The sequence below is a fragment of the Magnolia sinica genome, chromosome 16 (assembly GCF_029962835.1).
Source record: "Magnolia sinica isolate HGM2019 chromosome 16, MsV1, whole genome shotgun sequence".
NCBI lineage: Eukaryota > Viridiplantae > Streptophyta > Magnoliopsida > Magnoliales > Magnoliaceae > Magnolia > Magnolia sinica.
This window is the reverse complement of record NC_080588.1, coordinates 64,819,298-64,844,207: the sequence shown is the minus strand read 5'-3', so window position 1 is coordinate 64,844,207 and position 24,910 is coordinate 64,819,298. Positions and strand designations below refer to the sequence as shown.

Below are 24,910 nucleotides of genomic sequence, written 5' to 3'. Positions count from 1 at the left end.
TAGACTCTGAGTTTCAACACTTGGTCACGGGTTCGAGCATCATTGGTGGTGAAATCCTCTTGCTAAAGCCTTTCGCAGGAAGTTTCAAAAATTAACCTGCTTTTATTGTCACTGAATCCTTGCTGCTGTTTCCTCTCGTATGGCTTACTTGAATTTTGGATCCACCGTAATTTAATTTTGGTTGCTTTTTCTAAAATGTGTCCGTGAAATGGATGAACAAAGTATATTTCCCACAAACATGATGGTGGCCCCACCCAACATCCTTGCGCAGGAACTTAATGGGAAAGGCTGTCGCATGATATCCACGTCCTTTCGTAAGCCCACGCGCGTCTTAGGCATCGGAGGCGGATTTCCGCATGATCCTCTCCCGGGAAGTTCAGAGCGATGGAAACCTTGGTGGGTCCCAGAAATTCACCTCGTCCATCCATTTTATAATATTATTTTAGTACTTGAAACGAAAATAAATTAGGATCCAAGACTCAGCTGGGACTTATTAAAGGAAAAGGTGGGTAGGAAAATTTCTACCGTTGAAACCTCCCCGGGCCCATAATGATATTTACATGCCATCTATACCATTTATAACGTCATTCGTACTGGGATGAATTGATAAAAATAAAAAAAATAAAAAATTAGCCTAATTCAAAACTTCTGTAGTCCCATGAATATTTCAACCGTGGACAATCAATCGTATTTGTTTTCGGCCCGCTTGAGTATTGGATACGGCTCATTTCTTGCCTCATATACTAAAATGAGCTTAAAAAATGGATGGACGGGGTGGATTTCTCACAAACATCATGTTGGGTCCCACCTAAGTTCCCCATTGTTTTGGATGCCCTCGTGCAAAAATCGGAACATTCCGCTCATTAGAAAGGTGACATTGTTAGAAAAAGGCAGACGGCTTACAAAAGCTTGGCCCAGCTTTCTTATCCCTCCACCTTATGAATCTCTGTGTAATGCGTGGGACCCACGTGGTGGTTGCGTTGGATTTCATTCCCACCACACGTGGTGCCTTGTAGATAGGGAGAGGATTAGTTGCGGCCCCGGCCTCACCCAAGATGGTTCAGTCCTTTCAGTGGGGCCCACCTTGATGTATGAATTCTACATCCACTCCGTCCATTCGTTTTTCCAGATCATTTTATGGCATGAGACCAAAAATTGAAGTAGATCAAAATCTCAGGTGGACCATACTATAGGAAACAGTGTTGATTGAGGGCTCCACCGTTCATCTCCTTCATTTTTGGTACCATGCACTAAAATGATCTAGAAAAACCCATGGACTGCGTGGTGGGCCCACGGTCAGGGCCGCACCTAATCTGATCCCCTGTAGATGGCCCTTCTTACACACGCGTGTGGACTTAGCATGACTTTAAAGAGAACTGATCCAATACGGCCGGAAGGAAGCTAACTTGTCCCCCAATCAGTCCTTCCACACACCATCTCTATAGAAAATCCATACCATGTAAAAACTAGGCCCCAGCATAAAGATCATTAGAAATGAAACTTCTTTGTATCTATTCATCGTGTGAGATACACCGTAAATCAATAAACAACCAGTGGTATGAAACAGCATATACATGTCAATGAATAGAGTAAACTGAAAATTTGAACCTATGAAATGATCTTCATCTTCGTTTCTATTGTTTTAATGGTTCAGATTTCCTTTAAAAATGGTATATTGGACCACAAATTCTGATTGGACAAAAAGGTTGGCCTCCTCCCGGTTGTACTTAATCAGTTCTGAACTCCATGTGATAAACACGAGAATCGAGACGAGATGCCTTCCTGGAGATTTTTCCTGTTGTACGTCTCATTTGTCACTTGTCAGCCAGCCACCTTACATAGCCCTCCCACACTTAGTTTCCATGAATAATTTTCCAACGGACCGAAATGCCCGTAGCCATTGGAAATGGCCTTGCTTGATCAGAATGTGCTTTTTGAGAGCTGAGATTCTGTAATGCTATGGATTATAACCGTAGCCATTTCAGTAGCTATCGAATAGATAAACACACAGACTTCCACAGCACACTTAAAAAAAAAAAAAAATTTACATAGAGAATTTTATTCTACCTACATTTTTCTCTATTACATATTTATATAAATATGTATATATAAGCATATAAAAAAAAATTTCTCTCTTTTTATTCATTTCTTTATTTATTTATCTAACAAGTATATATCCTAAACTAGAATGAGTTACTTGACGTACCATATGTGATTTTAGGATAGGAGAAGCTACTTTAGCCAACCAACTTTATTATTTTCAAACATTCCATCAGGTTGATGATTGAAAATCAATTTCATTCACTTTACAGTCAATTTCATTCATTTTATTCACTTCGCGGTGAATTTCATTCAGTGTGCGGTCAATTTCATTCACTTCACGGTCAATTCCATACATTTTGCGGTCAATCCCCTTCACTTCGTGGTCCATTCCATTCATTTCATGGTGAATCCAGTGAATTCTCTTCACTTTACGGTCAATTCCATTCATTTTGCGGTCAATTCTCTTCACTTTACTATCAATTCCATGCATTTCACGGTGAATTCCAGCGAATTCCCTTCACTTCACGGTCAATTCCATGCATTCGCAATCAATTCCTTTCATTTCACGGTCAATTCCATGCATTTCACAGTGAATTCTAGCAAATTCCCTTCACTTCACGATCAATTACATGCATTTCGTGGTCAATCTCCTTCACTTCGCGGTCAATTCCATTCATTTCACGGTGAAGTTCGACGAATTCCCTTTATTTCACGGTCAATTTCATTCATTTCGCGGTCAATTCCCTCCACTTCACGGTCAATTCCATGCATTTCACGGTGAATTCCAGCGAATTCCCTTCACTTCACGGTCAATTCCATGCATTTGCAGTCAATTCCCTTCATTTCACAGTCAATTCCATGCATTTCACGGTGAGTTCTGGCAAATTCCATTCACTTCACGGTCAATTACATGCATTTCGTGGTCAATCCCCTTCACTTCGCGGTTAATTCCATTCATTTCACGGTAAAGTCTAACGAATTCTCTTTACTTCACGATCAATTCCCTTCACTTCACAGTCAATTCCATACATTTCACGGTGAATTCCCTTCACTTCACAGTCAATTCCATGCATTTTGCGGTCAATCCCCTTCACTTCACAGTCAATTCCATGTTGATAGGGTGTCACAGACATTCAGTCCTGAGTTGAGTTGAGGTGACTCTGCTGAGTTAGACCCAGTCACCCTCTTTGCCAATCCAATTTAACTGCCGATTCAGATCTGACACGACACAATCTGAGCCAACTCAAATGAGTCACATCCAACTTGGACAAGTTATCAATCCTGGCCAAGGGACCACCTGCCAAAACAATGAGCATTGCATAATCCATACCACTTGCCCAAACGTGATTTGGCTAATGACCCCAATGCCACCCAGCTAGATGGTGTCAAAGCTCTATGGGCCTACAATGATGCATGCGTTTTATCCATGCTCTATGGGCCTACAATGACGGGGCAACAGGGAAACGGATTGGCTACTCCCCCTGCCACCGGCCCCATGGCTAGTGGTCGGTGCTCTATGGGCCCCACCATGATGTATGTGTTTCATCCATTTTTAAATATCATTTTAGTGCTTGATCCAAAACATGAGAGAGATATAAATCTCAAGTGGACCACACCACATGAAAACAATAGTTATTGGATATCCACCATTAAAATCCTCCTAAGGTCTACTGTACTATTTATTTGACATCCAATCTATTGATTAGGTCATATAGGCCCAGATGAAGGGAAAAAACAAATTTTAGCTTAATTCAAAACTTTTATGGCCCCCAAAATGTTTTTAATGTTCGATACTCATTTAAAATTGTTTCCTGTAATGTGGTCCACTTGAGATTGAGATAAACCTCATATTTGGTCTCATATCTTAAAATGATCTTTAAAAATATATGGACGGCATAGATGAAACAAATACATAATGGTAGGGTTCGCAGAGCACTAACCACCAGCCATTGGCTAGTGTTAGGGGAGTAGCCAATCCATTTTCGGGTGGCAATGCGGAGGTACTACCGCCGCCCGTTGGAGCCGCTGGGTTGGCGGTAGTGCCGCGTCCGTGGAAGGAGGAAGTGAATTGGTTGGTGTACCACACACCAACGATATAGCTAGTGTATTGAAGTCAGCAAGTTCTGTGGATCCAATCATGAGGTATGTGTTATATCCAAATTGTCCATCCATTTGGCGAGCTCATATTAAGGCTTGAGTCAAAAAATAAGATGGATCTAACTATCAAGTGGACCACACTGTAAAAAAACAGTGGGGATTAAACGTCTACCATTGAAACCATTTTAGGGGTCACAGAAGTTTTGGATCAATATAAAATTTGTTTTTCCTCTTCATCTAGGTCTTTGTGACTTTATGAATAGATTGGATGGAATATAAATGTTATGGTGGGCCCTATGAAATTTTTAACGGTGAAAATCAATATCCCCGCTGCTATGTGCTGTGGTCCAATTGATCTTTGGATATGATTTTTTTTGGATGATGCTCCAAAATGATCTTGAAATATGGATGAACGTTGTGGATATAATAAATACGTAACTGTGGGGCCATTCGTACAACTCCGAGCTCCAGCGCTTATCTTCGCACGCCAGCCCATCCACTTCTAAAAGAAATGGCGTCCGCTAAAAGTGCGTCGTATATCAGAGGATTAATTGGGTAAGATAAATTTGGACAGGCGTAATAAAACACGTGGCTTAAAAATGACTCGTACAGTGGGAAAAAATCTCCTCTTCTTGGGAACGCCTTAAAAATTTTGCCTGGGTTATTAATCTAGAAACGGCTCTCATGGCAGTATCACTTATAGTGCTTCTAGTTGCGTCGGTTGACTTGGACTGTAAATCGATCGATCTGAACTGTTCATTAAGTCCAGAAAATACACCATGCTTAATGATGCAAAAATAGTTCTGATCAGATGATCCAATCCATCCTTGATTTGGCCTTATTTTTATAACCATCCATTTTCCAAGCCAGTGATTGAACGGTTACAATTAACTAAAAAAGTTATTCTTTAGAATTATAAGCACTCCATGATAAGTCCTAACAAATAGACGGATCCAATTTATTAGTGGACCTATTTTTTCGTAAATGATCTTGACCATCCATATTAAATTAAAGTCTATTGATCGCATGGTTATACTTGAAAGATCAATCTGTTGTTTTCATGGTAAGATGTAATATGTTTTGGACGAAATGAACAGTCTAGATCAATGGACTAGACAGTTTAAGTGTTCCAAAACAACTACCAGTACTATAACTTTTATGTACTCTGAGAGCACCAGAGCATTTCTATTATTATAAGGATAAATATTTAGATTTCATTAATTAAAAGATATTAACTGATACAGACATTCCCACACGTGTAAGGAGAACCTGGATCCCTCAGGCACACGACAGTCTCGATCGGATCAAAGCCCGTGAAACGCATCTTGCGTGGTGATCCTGCCGACGTCGGGAGCGGACTAGGTGGGCCCGGGTAATAGCTTCAGGGGGCGTTGGGCGCATGGGTTTAAATGAGATTGGGTGGGAGTGGGTTTTTAATAACTCATGGATGGTTGCCGTGTCCTCTCCGTAGGGCGCGGATTAGATACTGACAAGGTCAGTGGCCAAGTCGCTGCCGAAGTAACGTCACCAAGTTCTGTGGACCCCGCCATGATGCATGTGTTGTATCCATACCGTCCAACCATTTGTAGAGATCGTTTTATGGCATTAGAAAAAGAATGATATAGATTTAAAGTTCAAGTGGACCCGCCACAGAAAACCATGGGATCAGTCACACCCACCGTTGAAATATTTATAGGGCCCACCATGATGTGTTTTTTTTAGATCCAATCTATTCATAAATTAACATAGAGATAGATGAAGTGAAAACAAAAATATAAGCTTGATCGGAAACTTTTGTGGCCCCTAATAAATTTTGAACGGTAGATGTCACTGTCCCCACTGTTTTTTATGGTGGGGTCCGCTTGGACTTTAGATCTATCTCATTATTTTTATCATGCCATAAAACGATCTCTTCAAATGGATGGACGATATGGATATAACACAAACATCATGGTGGGGGCCATGAAGCTTGGTGCCGTCACTTCAGTAGCAATTTGGACACTGAACTTTTCAGTATATAATCCACGCCCGGGTAGTGAAGCCAGCAGCAAGGGTTTCTGCAATTTTACTGTGAGTTATGTGAGTTTCATGTGGCTAGTGATCGGTGTTATATGGATCCCACTATGATATATGTGTTTTATCTATGCAGTCCATCCATTTTGAAATATAATGTTAGGGCTTGATCCCAAAAATGAGGTAGATAACCGCACCATGGGAAAATAGTAGTGATTGAATTACACCATTAAAAACCTTCCAGGGCCAACTGTGCAGTCCACTTGAGATTTGGATCAAACTCATTTTTGGGCTCATACCATAAAATGACATGGAAGAATGGGTGGGAGGCATGGATGAAACACATACATCATGGTGGGGCTTACAGAGCACCGACTGGTGGTGGCAAGATGAGTAGCCAATTCATTTCCCAAACATGAAGTGGGATAGCCTTCAAGCCATGCGATTGGACGACAATCCCAGACACAGTGTAATCATTATATTTTGGCAATTCCATCCCAATTAAACCCATATAATCCCATGCTCCAAACATCCCCTTAGTTGGAGTTGTACATGAACCAAGTTAGCTCGGTTAGCTCACTCGACTCAACTCGAAAAATCTTGATTCTGCTTAGTTCCATGATGAGTTCGAGTCGAGTTGAGCTGAATTTTTTATCTCGAAAAATTTTTGAGTTGAGTTCAAGATTGCTCGACCTTGATTTGACTTGGATTGAACCCCAACTCGAATCGAATTAGTTCGGTGACTCAGTTATTTTGATATTGATGGTGCTCACCAAGTGTTTGATGAAATGACTCAGCGAAGTGCCGGCTGGTGGCAAAAAAAGTATGAATATGAAACGAATACCTTTGTATCTTGATTATGATGTTGACTATTGAGCGTTTGATTAAATACCTGTAAACTGCTGCTGCTACTTTTATATACATACCGTGAGAAATTGAAGGTGCACTTCATGTATTTGAGAAAATACCGCAGAGGCTCAATCTCGGCTCGAACTCGGCTCGAATTGGCTCGAGCTGCTGATCGAACCAAGTTGAGCCGGTCAGTCAGGCTCAAGGAATGAGCTGAGCCGAGTTCGAGCTGAGGTCAGCTAGCGGCCAGTATGCCAAGGATGCGGATTGCGTCCTACCCCCCGCCCGGACAGTAATCCGTCCGAGCAGGGCTCTGTGGGGCCCACCGTGATGTAAGTGTTTTATCCACGCTATTTATTGCTTTTCTCATATCATTTTAAGGTATGTATGTAAAATTGAAGCAGGTCCATAGCTCCAGCGGATCACATCGGAGGAAGCTGCAGTGATAATGACACCCACCGTTGAAACCTTTCTAAGGGTCACCCTGATGTTTTTTTTTATCATCCAACCTATTAATAAGGTCATATAGACGTGGATGAAGTGAAAAAACAAATATTAGCTTGATCCGAAACTTCTCCGGCTCTCAAGAAGTTTTTAATGGTGGACATTAAATCTTCAGTTTGTGGTCCACTTAAGCCATGTATTTTGCTCATTGTTTAGCTTATACCTTAAGATGATATGAGAAAAGCGATTAATGGCCTGGATAAAACACTTACATCACAGTGGGCCCCACGTAGCCCTGCCCGGATGGATTGCCGTCCGGGCGGGGGTAGGACGCAATCAGCGTCCGTATGCCTGGCTCGACTCAATTTGACTCGTGTACAGCTCTAGCTTTATTTTATCTTTAGCAGGGATATGGACTCGTGCCAGAAAAGCTTCGCGGACCCCACTGATGTATTTGTTTTATCCACGCCGACCTTCCATTTCTCAACTCATTTTAGGACATGAGCCTAAAAAGTAGGCGGATCCAAATCTCATACGGTGCCTATGGGCGTTGGAAGATATGGGGTCCACGGAGATGCCTGTGACAAATCCATTCTGTCCATCAGTTTTGGAATACCAAAATAGGTTAGATTTATAAATATCAAGTAGATATAAAACTCATTGGACCACACCACATGAAATATTGGGGATTGAACGCCTGCCCTTGGAAACTTTGTGGAGCCATATAAGTTTTTTTTCAGGATGATATTTGTGTCTACTGTTTATCTGATTGGTAGTAACCCTATGAACGGTTTAGATAGCATATAAACATCATGGTAGTCTCCAGGAAGGTTTTAATGGTGAAAATTTTTGTTCGTTTTCGTGTGGTGTGGTCCACGTGAGTTTTAGATCTGCCTGATGTTTTTATTCTTGTCCTATTGCGATCTTGCAAAATTGATGGACGGAGTGGATTTATCACATCCATCTCTATGAGCCTACATAGCTTTCGACTACATGAACTTCCTGGTGCTCAGGGGGCAAAAGGCAATCTATGCCCATTGAGCAAGTCCCGGAGGAAATCGGATTGCTCAGTACGCTCTTATCGTACTGAGTAAACTCTGTTGGGCCCACCTTGAATGCATGTATTTTATCCACACCGTCCATCCGTTTTTCCAAATCATTTTAAGGGTTGAGCCCAAAATTGAAGCATATCCAAAGCTCAAATGTATCATACCACACGAAACAGTGGAAATATTGATTTCCACTGTTGAAACCTTTCCGAGGCATTCAATAATGTGTATTTGTCATCCAATATGTTCATAGGATAAAAAAGACGTGGATAAAGTGGAAATAGAAATATCAGCTTGATGTAAAACTTCTGTAACCCTTGAGAACTTTTCAACGGTAAACATTGAATTCACACCATTTCATGTGGTGTGGTCCACTTGAGCTTTGGATATGCTTAATTTCATATATAGAGATCTAAAATTATCTGATAAATTGCTCACTACGCAATCTGCTTCCGTCTCGGAGGCCACTACGAAAAGAAAACACAAATACCAAAGGGCGTAACATTTTGGTGGGCCCCACAATCAGGTCCCAAAATTCTGAGTACTGAGTGTGGACCATCGTATTTAAGTTACTAACACTCATACACAGAGTCTCAACATCCGGTCAAGGGTTCGAGTACCATAGGTGGTGAAATTCCACTAGCGTGAGTGTGTGTGCCAGTGTGCGTGTGCGAAAAAAATAAGAAGAAAAGTAGTGTATTTAATATAATCAATGGTACAACTCATTAAGAAACAAGGGTTACCTTCATTCTAAATTCCATATAAGTACAATTATTATCAATCACACAAAATAATTAAATACACCGTTCATGCATTTTTAATAGTCATAGGCTACTCAACTTCATTCATAATTACCATCCATCAATCAATTTAGCCCACTCATCTTGGGTCCTACTCATACGTCAAATTCAAGTAAGATAACCAATTCCAATGTTTAGAAACAAAAGCGAAATCAACACCAACACGCAACTTAAATCAATTGAAATAATTCCAACGAAAGTGGATAACTAGGAACAGCCCAAAGTGGCCAATTCGTCTTCTGACAAATAGGATCACGTCTCAACTGAATTGTTCTCGGGCTCGGCATCACTCTCTAATTCTTGGGCCGACTCATCAGCTAACCTTTCATCTCTAGGGTTTTACTATTAATGAAATAGTAAGCTAGGCAAGCTGACACAGGGGATGAACGTGATGAAATTGATCACCGTCTTCCTCAAGGATAACTACTCTAAATTCACGGAGTTTCTCTAGACTTTTCACGTAGACTTCTCGAATCCACGAGAAAAGAAAGTAAGAAAATAGAAATAAATTCTTATAAATTCGAAATTTAATTGATTGATCCCAAGAAAATAAAAATCAGAAGTAAATTATAACTAAAACTCTCTAAATTTTGTAACTTACTATAAATAGTAAATTTACTTTTATAATTAGTGTCTCACGTGGCTTAACGTAAAAATGGAACTAAACATGGAATTTGGCCGTCGATAGGATGGAATCCCGCAAATTCAGCGTAATTCATTCCGGTTTGCGAGATATGTTTGTTTTAAGGTTCTGATGGTCTTGATGACTTTTGACTTTGATCGGGCCTTCTCTAGTCCATCTTGGACATGAAAGTGTCTGTGACCCGTTCTATATCAGTCCCCTCTACTTCAAAAGAACTCATTCTCGAGTTCTCGTGTTGCTTCGGTTCATGATACTTCGTCTGGTGCGCCGTAATAATACCCAGATCAAAAGTTATGCTCAATTTATGGTCCACCTTCTTTTGGTCTAACCATGCTAGGAATGTATCTGTGACACGTTCTACATTACAAGCTTAGTGAAAAAATTCAACATAATTCATGCACATTAAAATTTAATTATTAAATTGGTGGAAATTTATTGGACGGTTAAGAAAATATACATTAGTGACTCTATACACCACAAAGAAGTATTTATAAATCACATGTTTGGATTGGTAAACCAATCTGACTCTTGGGACGCGATCTACTAACTATATATTATTCAATTTAGTCGGTTTAAAAGTATCTCTTATGAAAAAATGGAACATTGATATATGCCACATGTACAATTTGGTAGGGAACCTAGCCGTTTACAGAGTTGTGCTAAGCAATGCGTAAAACACTCAAGATCGGATGGGCTAAACCAATGGGAATAATGTAAAGTTTCTATGAAAACAGCTAAGTTCACACCGTGGGGCCCGCATGAGTTTTGTATTAGGTTGATTTCTGTATCTTATCTTCGTCATGGTATCTTATAAGGGTGCACATCGAACTGGTAGAATCGTGGAATTGGACCGGAACCGACCAAACGGTCCGGTTCTAAAGTGCACTGGTTTCGGTTCTGGTTCCAAAAGTTAAAGAACAGTTTAGTTTGGTTCAGTTCTCGGTTTGGGGGTATGTATAACTGAACTGAACCATGAATCGATCCATAGAACCGAACCATGGATTCGAACTACGAAACTGAACCTATATTTAAAAAAAAAAAAAAAAACTTAAACCCTAAGTCCCTAACCCCTGTTCACGCTGACTTGACCCTTGTTGCGGTTGCCCTCTCTCTGTCGCTAGTCCTCTCTCTCTCTCTCTGCTCCTCTCTCTCGTCGCCGCCGGTCCTCTCTCTCTCTCTCTCTCTCTCTCTCTCTCTCTCTCTCTCTCTCCGAACCATGGAACTGATTCGGAACCGAACCGGTTTTAACGGTCCGGTTTCGGTTCCCAAAATCCTAGAACCGTTATGAACAGTTCGGTTCCGATTTCACCCCAAAAATCGGACCGAACCGACCCGTGTGCACCCCTAGTATCTTACACCTAATTAATAGTTTGATGAAGATACCATGGTGGCCTCACCACACAAGCCTATGGTTGGCATTGTGGCCCATCTGAGTTGTTGCTCTAATTGATTTTTGGCATTTGAATCTAAAAGTGAAGATAACACTTGATAGACCGAGTGGATTGCATGATGGGCCCCACAATCTTAGGTGTTTTACGCCCTGTGTGAAGCAAGTGTTGCAGACGATTTCAATCCATTTCAGAGTGTTGTATATGAAGTGGCATAGTCCGGGGAGGGCCTCACCCTACGACCAAGGACTAGGGCTGTACACGAGCAGAGTTAGCTCGGTTAGCTCGCTTGACTTGACTTGAACAAGCTAAATTCGACTCGGTTCGAAATTGAGTTCAAGCCAAGTCAAGCTGATTTTTTGAGCTCGAAAATTTTTTGAACCGAGTTTGAGCTTGGCCGAGCTCGACTCGACTCGAATTGAACCCGGCTCGAATCGAACCAGTTTAGTGACTCAGTTACTTTGATATTGATGTTGCTCACAAACAGTGTGATGAAATGACCCAACCAGGAGTTGGCTAGTGGCAAGGAAGGTATGTATGTGAAACAAATACCTCTTTTTCTTGATTTTCATGTTACCAACAAGGTGTTTGCTGCTGTTTTACAAATAGTGAGAACTTGAGATGCAGTCCATCATCGAACTGAGCCAAGCTGGCCAGTCAGGCTTAAGGACCGAACCAAGCCGAGTTCGAACTGGTGTCGCCAAGGGGTCTACTCATGTACACCTCTACCAGGAGCCAAGCCCGTCCTCTCATCGCCAGGAACAAGCCGTTCCTTTTGGACGCAGATTGTGTGTAGGGCTCACCATAATGTATGTGTTTTATCCATGCCATCCATCGGTTTTTTGAGATCACTTTGGTCTATGATCTAAAAAATGAGACAGATTCAAAGTTCAAGTGGGCCACACCACACCAAAACAGTGGGGATAATGACGTCCGTTGAAATCTTGCTGGGGCAGACAGTGATGTTCCAACATGTTCGTAAGGTCACGTTGAACCGGAAGAAGGGAAAACACAAATATCAGCTTGATCCAAAACTTATGTGGCTCAGGAAGTTTTCAACGGTAGCCATTCAATTCCCACTGTTTCCTGTGCCATGGTCCACTTGAGCTTTGGATATGCCTCGTTTCTGGGCTCATGCCCAAAAATCATTTGCAAAAGTGTACGGACAGCCTGGATAAAACACATAAATCACAGTGGACCCACAGATTCGGGTCATCAGGGATATCCATGCTAATCTGGTCTCCAGGCAATCCGCATCCGTTCTTTTTGCTCAAGTGCGGCCCACCTCATGACCTGAATGGTCCGGATTCTTGGGAAGGTCATTTCAACGGTGGGACTTCCCCCGATGAAGGGCTCCAATAAGAACACGTTTCCACGTTCCCATCTCTAACAGCTCTCCATCTGGTCGGATTTCCTGCCAAAGCCTCTCTGGTTGTGTAAGGATTCTGGTTGGGCCTACCGTGATGTTTATGATAAATCTAACCCGTCCATCTGTCTTTCGATATCATTTTAGATCATGAGACAAAAAATAATGAGGATCCAATAATGAAATGGGCCACACGAGAGGAAACAGTGGGGAAAAGAATTCCTATAGTTGAAACCTTCCTAGACTCCACCTTGATGTTTATATGCCATCCAAACCGTTTATAATGTCATTTTCACTGGGATGAAGTGACCCAGAAACTTAGACCGATGCAAAACTTTTGTGGCCATATAAATATTTCAACGGTGGTCACTAAATCCCAACTGTTTCCTCTCGTGTGGCCCATTTGAGTTTTAGATCCACATTATTTTTTGTATCATGGCCTAAAATGATCTCGAAAAACGGATGAACGGGTGGGATTTATCACAAACATCACAGTGGCCCCAGCCAGAATCCTTGTGCAGGAGCTTCCTGCGAAGGGCTTCGGCAGAAAATCCGGGTCCTCTCCATCTGGCCCGTTATTGTCGCTTCAAAAGAACAAAAAAAACTTAAAAAGAGTCAACGAAGTCGGCCAGAAACTCCCACTGCGTACGAAGGGCCAGAAATCCCACTCAGCACGAAGGCAAAACGGTGGGCCCCACAACCGCCTTATAACGCCAGCCTTCTTCTTATACTTCGAATATCACCCATCCAAAGCAAATCCGCTCGACTCCGTTCCGACATTTCACATTCGAAATGTCGGCTCCCGATACTCCCCGACACGTTACTACCCTCCTCTATCTCCTTCTCCTCTTCGCCTCCATCTCCACCGTCCGATCCGACACCGACCTCCAGATCCTCCTCAACATCAAATCCCAGCTCTCCAACCCTCCATCTCTCCAATCCTGGCAATCAAACCTCCCCCTCTGCAACTTCACCGGCATCTCCTGCGATCCAACCGGATCCGTCGCCGAGATCGACCTCACCAGCCAAAATCTCTTCGGACCGCTCCCCCTCGATTCGATCTGCACCCTTCCATCGCTTCGAAAGCTCGCAATCGGGTCGAATTCCCTATCGGGTCCCATAAAACCCGATCTCCGTAACTGCGCCAAGTTACAGTACTTGGATCTGGCCTCTAATCACTTCTCCGGGCCGCTACCCGATTTCTCCAATCTCATCCAATTACAGGTCTTGAATCTCTCTTCTAACAAATTCTCCGGCCCGCTTCCGTCCAATTCGCTCCGGAATCTTTCGAATCTCATCTCGCTCCTCCTCGGCGACAATCCAACATTCGATATCAGTCCGTTTCCGACCGAAGTTCTAAGTCTTGGCAAGCTTTCATGGCTGTACCTGTCGAATTGCAGCATCGAAGGCGAAATCCCACGGTCGATCGGCAACCTGACGGGCCTCATCAACCTTGAACTCTCTTGCAATCATCTTACCGGCGTGATCCCGTCAGAGATTGTGAAACTCAACAACCTCTGGCAGCTGCAATTGTGGAGGAATAATCTCGTCGGAAAGATTCCCGACGGGTTCCGAAATCTCTCCAAATTGGAATATTTTGATGTATCCGACAACAAACTCGAAGGTGATCTCAGAGAATTGAAGTTCCTGACGAATCTCATCTCGCTACAACTCTTCGATAATGGATTTGAGGGTGGAATTCCAGCAGAATTTGGGAATTTCAAGCGCCTCGTTAACCTTTCTCTGTATTCGAATAAGCTATCGGGGCCGCTTCCACCGGAGCTTGGAAGCTGGGCTGAATTCAATTTCATTGACGTCACTGATAACATCTTGGAAGGCCCCATCCCACCCGATATGTGCAAGCAGGGCAAGATGAAGAAGCTCCTCATCTTAAACAACCGACTCTCCGGCGAGATTCCGGCAAGCTATGCAGCCTGCAAGACAATGATCCGTTTCCGGGTCACCAACAATTCGCTTTCAGGGAGAGTACCTTCTGGATTGTGGGGCCTACCGAATGCAGAGATCATCGATCTCGAATTCAACAGCTTCGATGGCCCCGTGACCTCTGACATCGCGAGTGCTGGGAATCTCGGGCAGCTGTTCATCTCGAACAATAAATTCTCCGGTGGATTGCCACAGGAGATCTCGAAAGCCACGTCATTGGTTTCAATTGAAGCTAGCTACAACGAATTCTCCGGCGAGATTCCGTCCGGCATCGGGGAATTAAAGAAGCTAAACAACTTGTTGTTACAGGGGAATGCATTTTCCGGGGACATTCCGGACTCATTAGCTTCTTGTGATTCGCTCCACGTAATCAACTTCGCCGGAAACTCACTCTCGGGTCAGATTCCAGCGAGCTTGGGGTCCATGCAATCCCTCAATTCATTGAATCTCTCAGAAAACAGACTTGTGGGTCAGATTCCGGCGAGCTTCTCGTCTTTGAAGCTTAGCCTTCTAGACCTATCAGAAAACAGACTAACAGGCCGCATACCGGACACTCTTTCCATCGCGGCCTATAACAGCAGCTTCATCGGAAATCCCGGCCTGTGTAGTCAGAACATTCAGAATTTCCGGCGATGTTCGTCTGATTATGATAAGAGCAGCAAACTCAAAACACTGATTTCATGCTTCCTTGCCGGAGCGTCTGTCCTGATTGTCGCTCTGGGCTGTTATCTCTTTGTGAAGAAAGGGAGAAGAGATCGTGACCGTCCAATCAAAGAATCGTGGGACATGAAGTCGTTTCGGATTGTCAGCTTCACTGAGCAAGAGATCTTGGATTCGATCAAGCAGGATAATCTGATTGGGAAGGGTGGGTCGGGGAACGTGTATCGGGTCCCTTTAGATAATGGGAAAGAGCTTGCTGTGAAGCACATATGGAATTTAGATTCCGGCAGCAGCGGCCGGAGGAGCAGCTCGGCGATGCTGATGAAACGATTGGAAATTTCGCCAGAATTTGATGCTGAGGTGGCGACGCTGAGCTCGATCCGGCATGTGAATGTGGTGAAGCTGTATTGCAGCATCACCAGTGAGGATTCAAACCTCTTGGTGTATGAGTACTTGCCTAATGGGAGCTTGTGGGACCGGCTCCACACATGCCAGAAGATGGAGCTTGATTGGGGGACCCGGTACGAGATCGCGGTGGGGTCCGCCAAGGGGCTAGAGTATCTCCACCATGGATGCGACCGGCCGATCATACACCGCGATGTGAAGTCGAGCAACATTCTCTTGGATGAGTTCTTCAAGCCCCGGATTGCTGATTTTGGGCTTGCAAAGATCATGCAGGTGAGTGGGGCCAAGGATTCGACGCATGTGATCGCCGGGACTCACGGATACATTGCCCCAGGTGAGAATTCAGTTACAGATTTCACTTCTTGAATGGACCAAAACGCACAAACTGCAACAATCAAACTATATCATAACCATTTAACCACAGTCCTGATAACTTCTGCGGACTACCCAAAGCCAGATTATCATTGGAAATACAATCCTTGCAGTTTTGGGCTATGTATGGTCCACCAATTGAACATTTTAGATTGATTGATATGATATCTGCATCAACTGATATGTTTTTCTTGTAATTTTTTGTGCTGAAGAATACGCGTACACTTGCAAAGTGACTGAGAAGAGTGATGTATACAGCTTCGGTGTCGTTCTAATGGAACTAGTGACCGGAAAGCGGCCCATCGAGCCCGAATTCGGCAACAACAAGGACATTGTGTACTGGGTTTCATCACAGATGATGAGCAGGGAGAGTGTGATTGGCTTGGTCGATGCGAGGATACCGGAAGCGTCGAAGGAAGACGTCATTCGGGTGCTGCGGATTGCCATTCTCTGCACTGCCCGCCTTCCGGCATTGAGGCCAACGATGAGAACTGTGGTGCAGTTGTTGGAGGATGTAGAGCCTTGCAGGTATATTGCCATTGGTATTAAGGATGAGAAGAAGGGAGGGAATGATGGGTTCAAAACAGAGAAGCTCAATCCCAGCCTTTAATCAATCTAAAGTTCATTGGTGGGGCGATGTCACGTTTGATCATCGATGGGCCGCTGGTACCATTAGCTCAATAGGCCCCTTTCATGTGTTGGTTTTGGTGTCTTTAACCGTAGCTTGTATGTAAACATAGGCCTGCTAAGGCTAATGGCGGGAGTTTTATTTTGAATCCCACGCAGGACGACCTGGGCTGTTCATTTGATGGGCCCCATTAGGAATGCTCGACGGCCCAAAAATAAGGCCCTGTCATGAATGTGGTCGAGCCTTATTAACTGCCCATTTTCTCTGAACCCAAGTGGTCCATCTGATGACTGGACTAGACTAATTTCTAGGCTAGTCATATACACACTGGGCCAGCCTCAAGAACGGCCTGAGTAGCTCACACGTGGGGGAGAGAAGATTCGATTCAAAATCCTACTCTGGCAAGTAGCCTTAGCATGTATCGTGTATATATATCAGTTAGGCGATACTGAATAATGTTGGTAGGGATGAAGATCCAAGGTTCATGAAGCAGACCGGGCCACTTTAGTGGGCCATGGATAGACCTGAAATGTGTTCAACAGATCCAAGTGTGAGAAAGTAGTATAGATTCGGAAATAAAACACAGTTTTCTAGTTTTAAAACGTCCTCCAAGCTGTATCATGTAGCATGGACAATGTAGCGAAATCAGACGGTCTATGTTTCGTGGGTTTAATTTTCCTTTTTGATATTTCTTCTTTGCTATTGAGATCCATCAGTCCATCCATTGCTTCTCATAAAACATTGCACAAACTATGATTAGAAGATTGCAAGTGGGCCACCAACAAACAGTAAAAAATCTTCACGTATTATAGAGTAAACCAAAATATCTAAGGCTGACAATGGGCCTGCTGGCCTAGCAAAATTAGAATTTTGAACAGTCCAACCAGTTCAAAATCCAGGCCCACGCCAGACTGATGTAGAGCGGGTCGTGGACACTTTCATGTCGAGGATGGAGAGAAGGTCTGATTGGAGGCGGAGGTGATTCGGACCGGCAAAACCTTACAATGGGCGTATCTCGCAAACCAAAACGAGTTACTCAATGTACCATATATGATTTTGGGTAGGAGAAGCTACTTTAGCCAACCAACTCAGCTATGCCGGGTTGCCCACATCGAATTTGCGAGATTCCATCATTTCGATAGTCAAAAATCCTTTTGCATCTGTTTTTACTATTTATGGTAAGTTTTAGTTTGATTATATTTCTTCGTCATTTGAGCTTTAGGAGTTGTGTCCAACATGAAAAGTGCTTAGAAAAATTAGGAGAATAACGTGGTTAAGCGAAATAGAACAGACACTATAAATAATTAAATTTACTATTTATATTAGGTTACAAATTTTAGGGCCTGTTTGATTTTCCAAATCCTTACTTCTCCACCCCGTTTGAAAATGCAATTACATTTTAGTTTTGAAAACCGAATAAAAAAGATTAGTTAAAATTTTTGGGCTCCACCCTATTATATAAGATATATCTGCGCTATCCATCCATTTTAGCGTAACATTTTGAGGCATGAGCTAAAAAATGAGGCTGATCCAACACTCAAGTGGCCCACACTAAAGGAAATAGTGGCACTGATAAGTTTTTAACGGTAGATGTTCGATTCCCTAAATCCTGTGATGTGGTCCACTTGAGCTTTGTATCAACCTCATTTTTTTGGTCAAGCATAAATTTAGCTGGCATAACAAATGGACGGTGTGGATAGGCCACATACATCAAGGTAGGCCCCAAATATATTTCGTAGTGTCCTCGGTTTTTAGCTCAAAAAATAACCGCCAAATCAAACATAGGTAACAATGCCGCAATTACGAAAAGAAATAATCATTATTCCTATTTGCAGTATATTTACAATTGGTTTAGAAAATCAAACACACGCTTAAGGAGTTTGAGTTGGAGTTTGATTATGAAACTTATTCCTAGGTTTGGTATCACTATTTAAAGGTTGTAAATTCTTCCTAGTTTTGGTATCACTGTTTAAAGGTTGTAAATTCATTTTTATAATCTATCAATTAAATTTCGCATACACACACACACACACACACACACACGTTGATGCAAAAATCTGGTCCACTTTCCTTAGACCTTTGAATACCTGCACAAGAAGAGGACAAAGGAGACCTTGGCTAGAACAGGGGACCCTCCGATGCCAAAGTCAGGCTAGGAATTTGGGTCTTATAGTATTGAGGGGGTTTGGGAGAGAGTTTTTGCGTACCTTTCACCCTTGAAGTGTCTCTCATTTGTAGGAGAGGGAGGATCCCGCTGTACGGGGATTCTCTCCTCGATTTCTAGGAAATTTGATTTAACCGTAATCTACTTACGGACGCTTCTCGATCCCGAGATCCTCGGGATCGAGAATCCTTTCCCATGATTTTTGGAACGGTATTTAAGCTTACACCATCTCTTCCTCGCTCAGCTCGGTCTTGACCGACTCAAGTAACAGACGAGTCTCGGCCGGCTATAAGGATAAAGCTTTTTGCCTCCTATCAGAAGGAACAGGATCGGTTTACGGCCGACGTTCTTCCTCAATTGGATAACTGACACTTAACCGGCCTTGTATGGGTCGGTTTTATGGTCGGTCGGGTTGCTTTTAGCTTCAAGGGATCAGTTGGCCCCTTTAGACATTGCTGCCTCGTTAACCAAGCCAACTTTATGTGTCTTACTTTGGCTATCGCTCCTAACTCTTAAGGTCTCGGTCGGGATTCGTTTCCCAAGAATCCGAGCTAAGTCTCTCCTCTAGGCTTTGTCTCATACGTTACCTCGAACTCTCGGACAGTGCCGATAGGGTTGGTCCATTCCATAACCGGGTCTCCGGACTTGGTGTTTTTTCCCCAACAATATATATATATATATATATATATATAGGAAAAGGTACTATGTGCTCACCTCACGAGTCCGTCCCATGAGGTCGAGCTATGTGGGCCCCACCGTGATGCGGTTTGAACATCTAACCCATCAGTCAGATGCACCATTCCATCGTGGGCCTAGGTCTCAAAAATCAAGTCAATTCGTGACTTGTGTGGGCCACACCACATACAGAAGCGGGGAGGGGCTGTGCACCATTAAAACATTCATAATCAATTTTTTGGGCCCAACGAGATGTGATTTGCAAATCCAGCCCATCCATTATGTGTGTTACACTTGCATGAGGGTTTAGACCAAGTTTTAGCAGCATTCAAAACTTAGGTGGGCCCTACCAAGTGCTTTTATATGTTTTAACAATGTTTCACATGATTTTAGATGGTATGGCCCACCTGAGTTCCGTATACGGCCGATTTTTGAGATATCCCATAATTTAGAGGGTACGCATCAAATGCACGGTATTGATGGTAGACATGCATCACGGTGGGGCCCACACAGCTCGATCTCATGGGAGCTAATCGTGAGGTCAAGTGCATAGTACCTTTTCCCTATATATATATATATATATATATAAAAGGGATCTATCTGAGGAGTCCAGAAAACTAATTGTTCCTGAGGAAGCCGGTAGTCAACATCATCACGTTCATCCTTGCATCACAGGCCTATGGTTAGAGATAGAAATAATTGCAAAGCCATCCTTAGGGTCGTCAATGGCCGGGATGGCCCAGCAAGCTTCTGGGCCTGGGTCTAAAATTAAGTAAGTTTAAAGCGAAATGGGGTCGGCCATGTCTAAGAGAGCCCGTTGGTCCATACCAGCCCGTTTAGGGTTTTAAGATCATCTTCCCCACATATCAGTCTTGATGGGGCACACTTAATGGACAGACTAGATATTGCACAAAAATGGCTGGCCAGGATCACTTAAATAACTCTAGATCCAATAGTATCACTTTCAAGAACAATCCCAAAATGAGTTCATTAATAAGATGTCTCTTGCACGGAACTCTCTTAAAATGACCCATTTGATTGTTTGAATTTTGTCATTTTCCTCATGCATGGCTACAGTGACAAATCTCCATCATACTAATTACTCAATCTAGAAATTTCTTGAAAGTTGAAAAGTAAAGCTACAGGACGCAGATTAGATACCGACAGGTTGAGTAGCGAGAGATACTGCTGAAGTGGCGTCACCAAGTTCTGTGACCCTCGTCATGTATGCGGTGTATCAACAGCGTCCATTCATTTGGATATATTATTTTAAGGCATGACTCGGAGAACTAGGCAGATCCTAGCTTTAGTAGACGCACAGAGCTGAGCAGTCCTGCTACTCTAACTTGTCGGTAGCCAATCTGCGCCCAAAGCTATGCATGGCTACAGACAAATCTTGGACGCGGATTAGCTACTGAAAGGTTGAGTAGCCAGACTGGCTGCTGAAGTGATGCCAACAACCTCCGTGGCCCTATCATGATGTATGTTTTGTATTCACCTCGTTCATTCAATTAGGGAGTTCATATCAGGGTAAGAATGAGTAAGATCCAAAGCTCGAGAGGACCCACTACACAAAACAGTGGGCAGAGTGACACTCATCGTTAAAAACTTTGAAAGGCCACCGAAGTTTTTTTATCAAGCTGATATTTGTGTTTTCCCTTCTTTTATGTCTTCGTTAACATATGAATAGGTTGGATTTCAAATAAACATCATAGTAGAGCTTGGGTGGATTTAAATGGTGCACATCACTCTTCCCACTGTTTTCTATGGTGGTGTCCACTCCAGATTTGGATCCACCTCATTCTTTGTATCATAGCCTAAAATGATATCTCCTGGTGTCCACTCCAAATTTGGATCCACCTCATTCTTTGTATCATAGCCTAAAATGATATCTCCAAATGGATGAACGGTGTGGATACAACACATGCATTATGGTGAGTTCACCGAACTTAGTGACTTCAGCAGGTCGAGTCTTGCTACTCAACCTGTGCTAATCCACGTCCACAAATGGCCTTTCGAGTAATTACTCAACCCGGAAATTTCTTGGAAGTTGAAAAGTTTTGAGGTTTCTTTTGAGGATATTATTAGGGAAAGCTGGCTGAAATAAAAATATTTATAGTAAAATTAATAAAAATATTTAAAATTTATTATTTAGATTTATAGATTATAACTCATATAAATCAATCTATCCCTGTTAAAGTCCCTCAACAAACATTGATACACCTTCTTCTAATTACTCGAGCAGCAAATATGCCTCAATAATATATTCTCCCAGTCCAATCTGTGAACCCCAGAAATCAAGCCCACTCTGCATGTAAGGAGACTGTTAAAAGTCCCTCAATGTACATTGATACACACTATCCTCTAACTGCGAGAGCTTTTAGAGAAATTAGTTATTTGACAAACCTTATAGATATTTATAATATGTAAAAGTTATATATACATTCCGTATATTCTAATAAAATTTACATATGCCTATGTGGAATGTTTTATTTTTTTAAAATATTTTAAAAGTATTTTTCATTGATTAATACCGTGATATCTCAAAATCTGCCAAGATCTTGAAGTTTCTGATATTATTTTGAGATTTTTAAAGTCCCGCTGATATTTGTCACATTGCTTATGGCTATTGTAAAGCTGCGTGCAGGTCTATGGGCCTCAGGATCTCCTTGCAACATCGGTTGCTTCTGATGTCTAATTTGCTATAAATGGGGAAGTGGATGGCGGAAGTCTACGGGAAACGTGGGTTTCGATAGACCCAACATAAACTTTAAGATGGGTTGGGTTGGGTTGGGCTCAACTAGAGCCTGATTGGCCCAACCTAGACTTTAGGTTATGTTGCCTTGAATTTGGGTTGGGTTTGTGTTAAGGCCTAGGTGATTGACGCTGGGAAGGACATGTAGAGATCAAGCACCGCCTTCCTCTAGGATAACCACTCCGAATCCATGGAGTTTCTATGAACTCCTCATAGAGATTTCTCATATCCATGAGAAAAGAAACAATAAAATAGAAATAAATTCTAAAAAATTCGTTATTTGATTGATATTTGAATAAACGAGTTTACACCCATTTAAATAAGAGTACTAAGCCATTGAAGAAGTTTCGGAGCTAAGCTACAAATAAAACTCTTAGAATTTGCGACTTACTATAAATAGTAAACTACTAGTGCACATGGTTTTCGGCCAAAAACACTAAGTGTCCTATTTGGCTTCACCATGTTGTTCTCCTAATTATTTTAAGCATTTTTCATATTGGATGCAACTCCTAAAGTTCAACGGATGAAGAGTTATACTCAAACTAAAACTTGTTATAAATAGTAAAAATGAAATTAAAACAGGATTCCAACTGTCTGACGGTATTTTGCAATTCGGCGTTGGCAACCCGGCGGAGGAGTTGGGTGGCTAAAGTAGCTCGTCCTATCCTAAAATCATAAATGGTACGTCCGATAGCTCATTTTGATTTGCGAGATATATCCGTTTTAAGTTCTCCTAATTATTTTAAGCAATTTTCATATTGGGTGCAACTCCTAAAGTTCAACAGATGAAGAGTTATACTCAAACTAAAACTTGTTATAAATAGTAAAAAGGATTTCAACTGTCTGATGACATTTTGCAAATTCGGCGTGGGCAACCCGGCGGAGGGGTTGGGTGGCTAAAGTAGCTCGTCCTACCCCAAAATCATAAATGGTACGTCCAATAGCTCATTTTGATTTGCGAGATACATCCGTTTTAAGTTTTGATGGGCCGGATCAATTCTGTCATTGACTGGGCCTTTTTTATCCATCATAGCCATGAAACTGTCAGCGACCCACTCTACATCAGTGATCTAAACCCAACTTCACAGGTTGGGTTTGGGTTAAGGCTTAGGCGACCTAAACCCAACTTTATGCAGAGAGATTTTGCCAATGTCCCCACCTTCATGGGACATTAGCAACGTCTCCAAATCTATTAAATGATACTTGGGATGATCTATCATCGATCCAAAGCATTCCTTCATCCGTACAGCTAGGGGCAAGCGATGGTGCAAAAATTACACCAATCATATGATCTTAAACTTCCGACCAATAGAACAGTTATGGGTGATTAAGATTTCCAACGAGAAATAAAATAGGTCCAATTGTCGTCTTGAAACATATTTTGATACATCTCACTTTATATTGCTTATGATTCATAAGTGATACTTTGGTTTGGTAATTCTAATTCCATTTATGGTTCATAAACAAACGGGTGGAAGTAACAAGTTGAGCCTCAGTTAAAGGGTTAGGGTCATCTGAGCAGGTTGATTCTTTTACCATAGCTTACTCCCAATAATACTATTGAATAACCATCCCATCGATGACTGGGCTTCCCACATGTCATTCAAATGATTTGGGGATGTTGCTATTGTCCCATAATTCTTGTACCATGGCTTGTTATTGTCCCAAGTAAAATCTATATGTATATTTTGTGTATGTGTACTTTTTAAAAAAAAAAAAAATAATAATAATAATTTAACTAGGCACATAAACACTATGGAGTATAGCATGCTGTGAGAGAGAGAGAGAGAGAGAGAGAGAGAGAGAGGGTGTAGCTAGGCTACATGAAGAGAGAATGATATAGGAGTGGTTTAAATACTAGGCATCCCCCTCCTACTGTTTTCAGTGCTTTGATATACTTTAGCTTTAGACTCGTTTCTCTCTCTTTTTTCCATTGTAGATACTTCACCAAAAAAATAATGATAATAAAAATATTATCACTGCTTTTCGACTTCAGTTAAGCTTTGATAAAAATGCCTCCGTAGAAGTCGACACCCATCAAATGACTATGCGAGTTGGGCATTATACGCTTCAGGTAGGTCCCAGGAATAGTTGTCAGACCAGATCAACAGATCAAATGACCAACCAATTCGATTCCGACCAAATCACTAAGATCCTCTGAGAACTTGAAACATTTATCATTCTAATGAGTCTACCTTTAGCTGCTTCAAAAGGCTTTAAAACTCTAGATGGACGGCTCAAAAGGATACTTAGTGCAAACTAGAGATGATCAATGGATTGGATTGATGGGTCCAGAACTTGTTTAAATCAGATATCGACCGATTGTCCAAGGCGTTGAGGAGTTATGTGTCAATCAAAAAGCGTTTACCTAGCGCTGGGAACGGGATGACTCGACTCGAATAACTCGACTTATCCAACTCGATTCGAACTGAATGGGTGAATCGGTACGAACCGAGTAGGCTTCGCCTAACTGAACTCAAACCGAGTCGAGTTACCTAGTAACTCGATCCGGTTAGAGTCGACTTGATCTGAAACTGACTCGACTCGGATTTGGGTATATATATAATAAAAAAATTCTAATTTTTAAGTATCTCTAACCCTATATGCTGCACTCG

The 24,910-nt window shown here is 42.2% G+C and overlaps 1 protein-coding gene across 1 annotated transcript; it reads left to right on the top strand.

The window, feature by feature from the left end:
• The first annotated feature begins 13,369 nt into the window (after nt 1–13,369).
• LOC131229877 (receptor-like protein kinase 7) lies at nt 13,370–17,374 on the top strand. Its single transcript, XM_058225923.1, has 2 exons — nt 13,370–16,035; nt 16,286–17,374. The coding sequence occupies exons 1-2, from the start codon at nt 13,485–13,487 to the stop codon at nt 16,681–16,683; spliced, it is 2,949 nt and encodes a 982-aa protein (XP_058081906.1). The 5' UTR covers nt 13,370–13,484; the 3' UTR covers nt 16,684–17,374.
• The last annotated feature ends 7,536 nt before the right edge of the window (nt 17,375–24,910 follow it).

Coding starts and splice junctions, on each gene's coding strand:
- LOC131229877 (XM_058225923.1), top strand. CDS start 13,485: ATGTCGGCTCCCGATACTCCCCGACACGTTACTACCCTCCTCTATCTC. Junction 16,036..16,285: donor TCACGGATACATTGCCCCAG/GTGAGAATTCAG, acceptor TTTGTGCTGAAG/AATACGCGTACACTTGCAAA.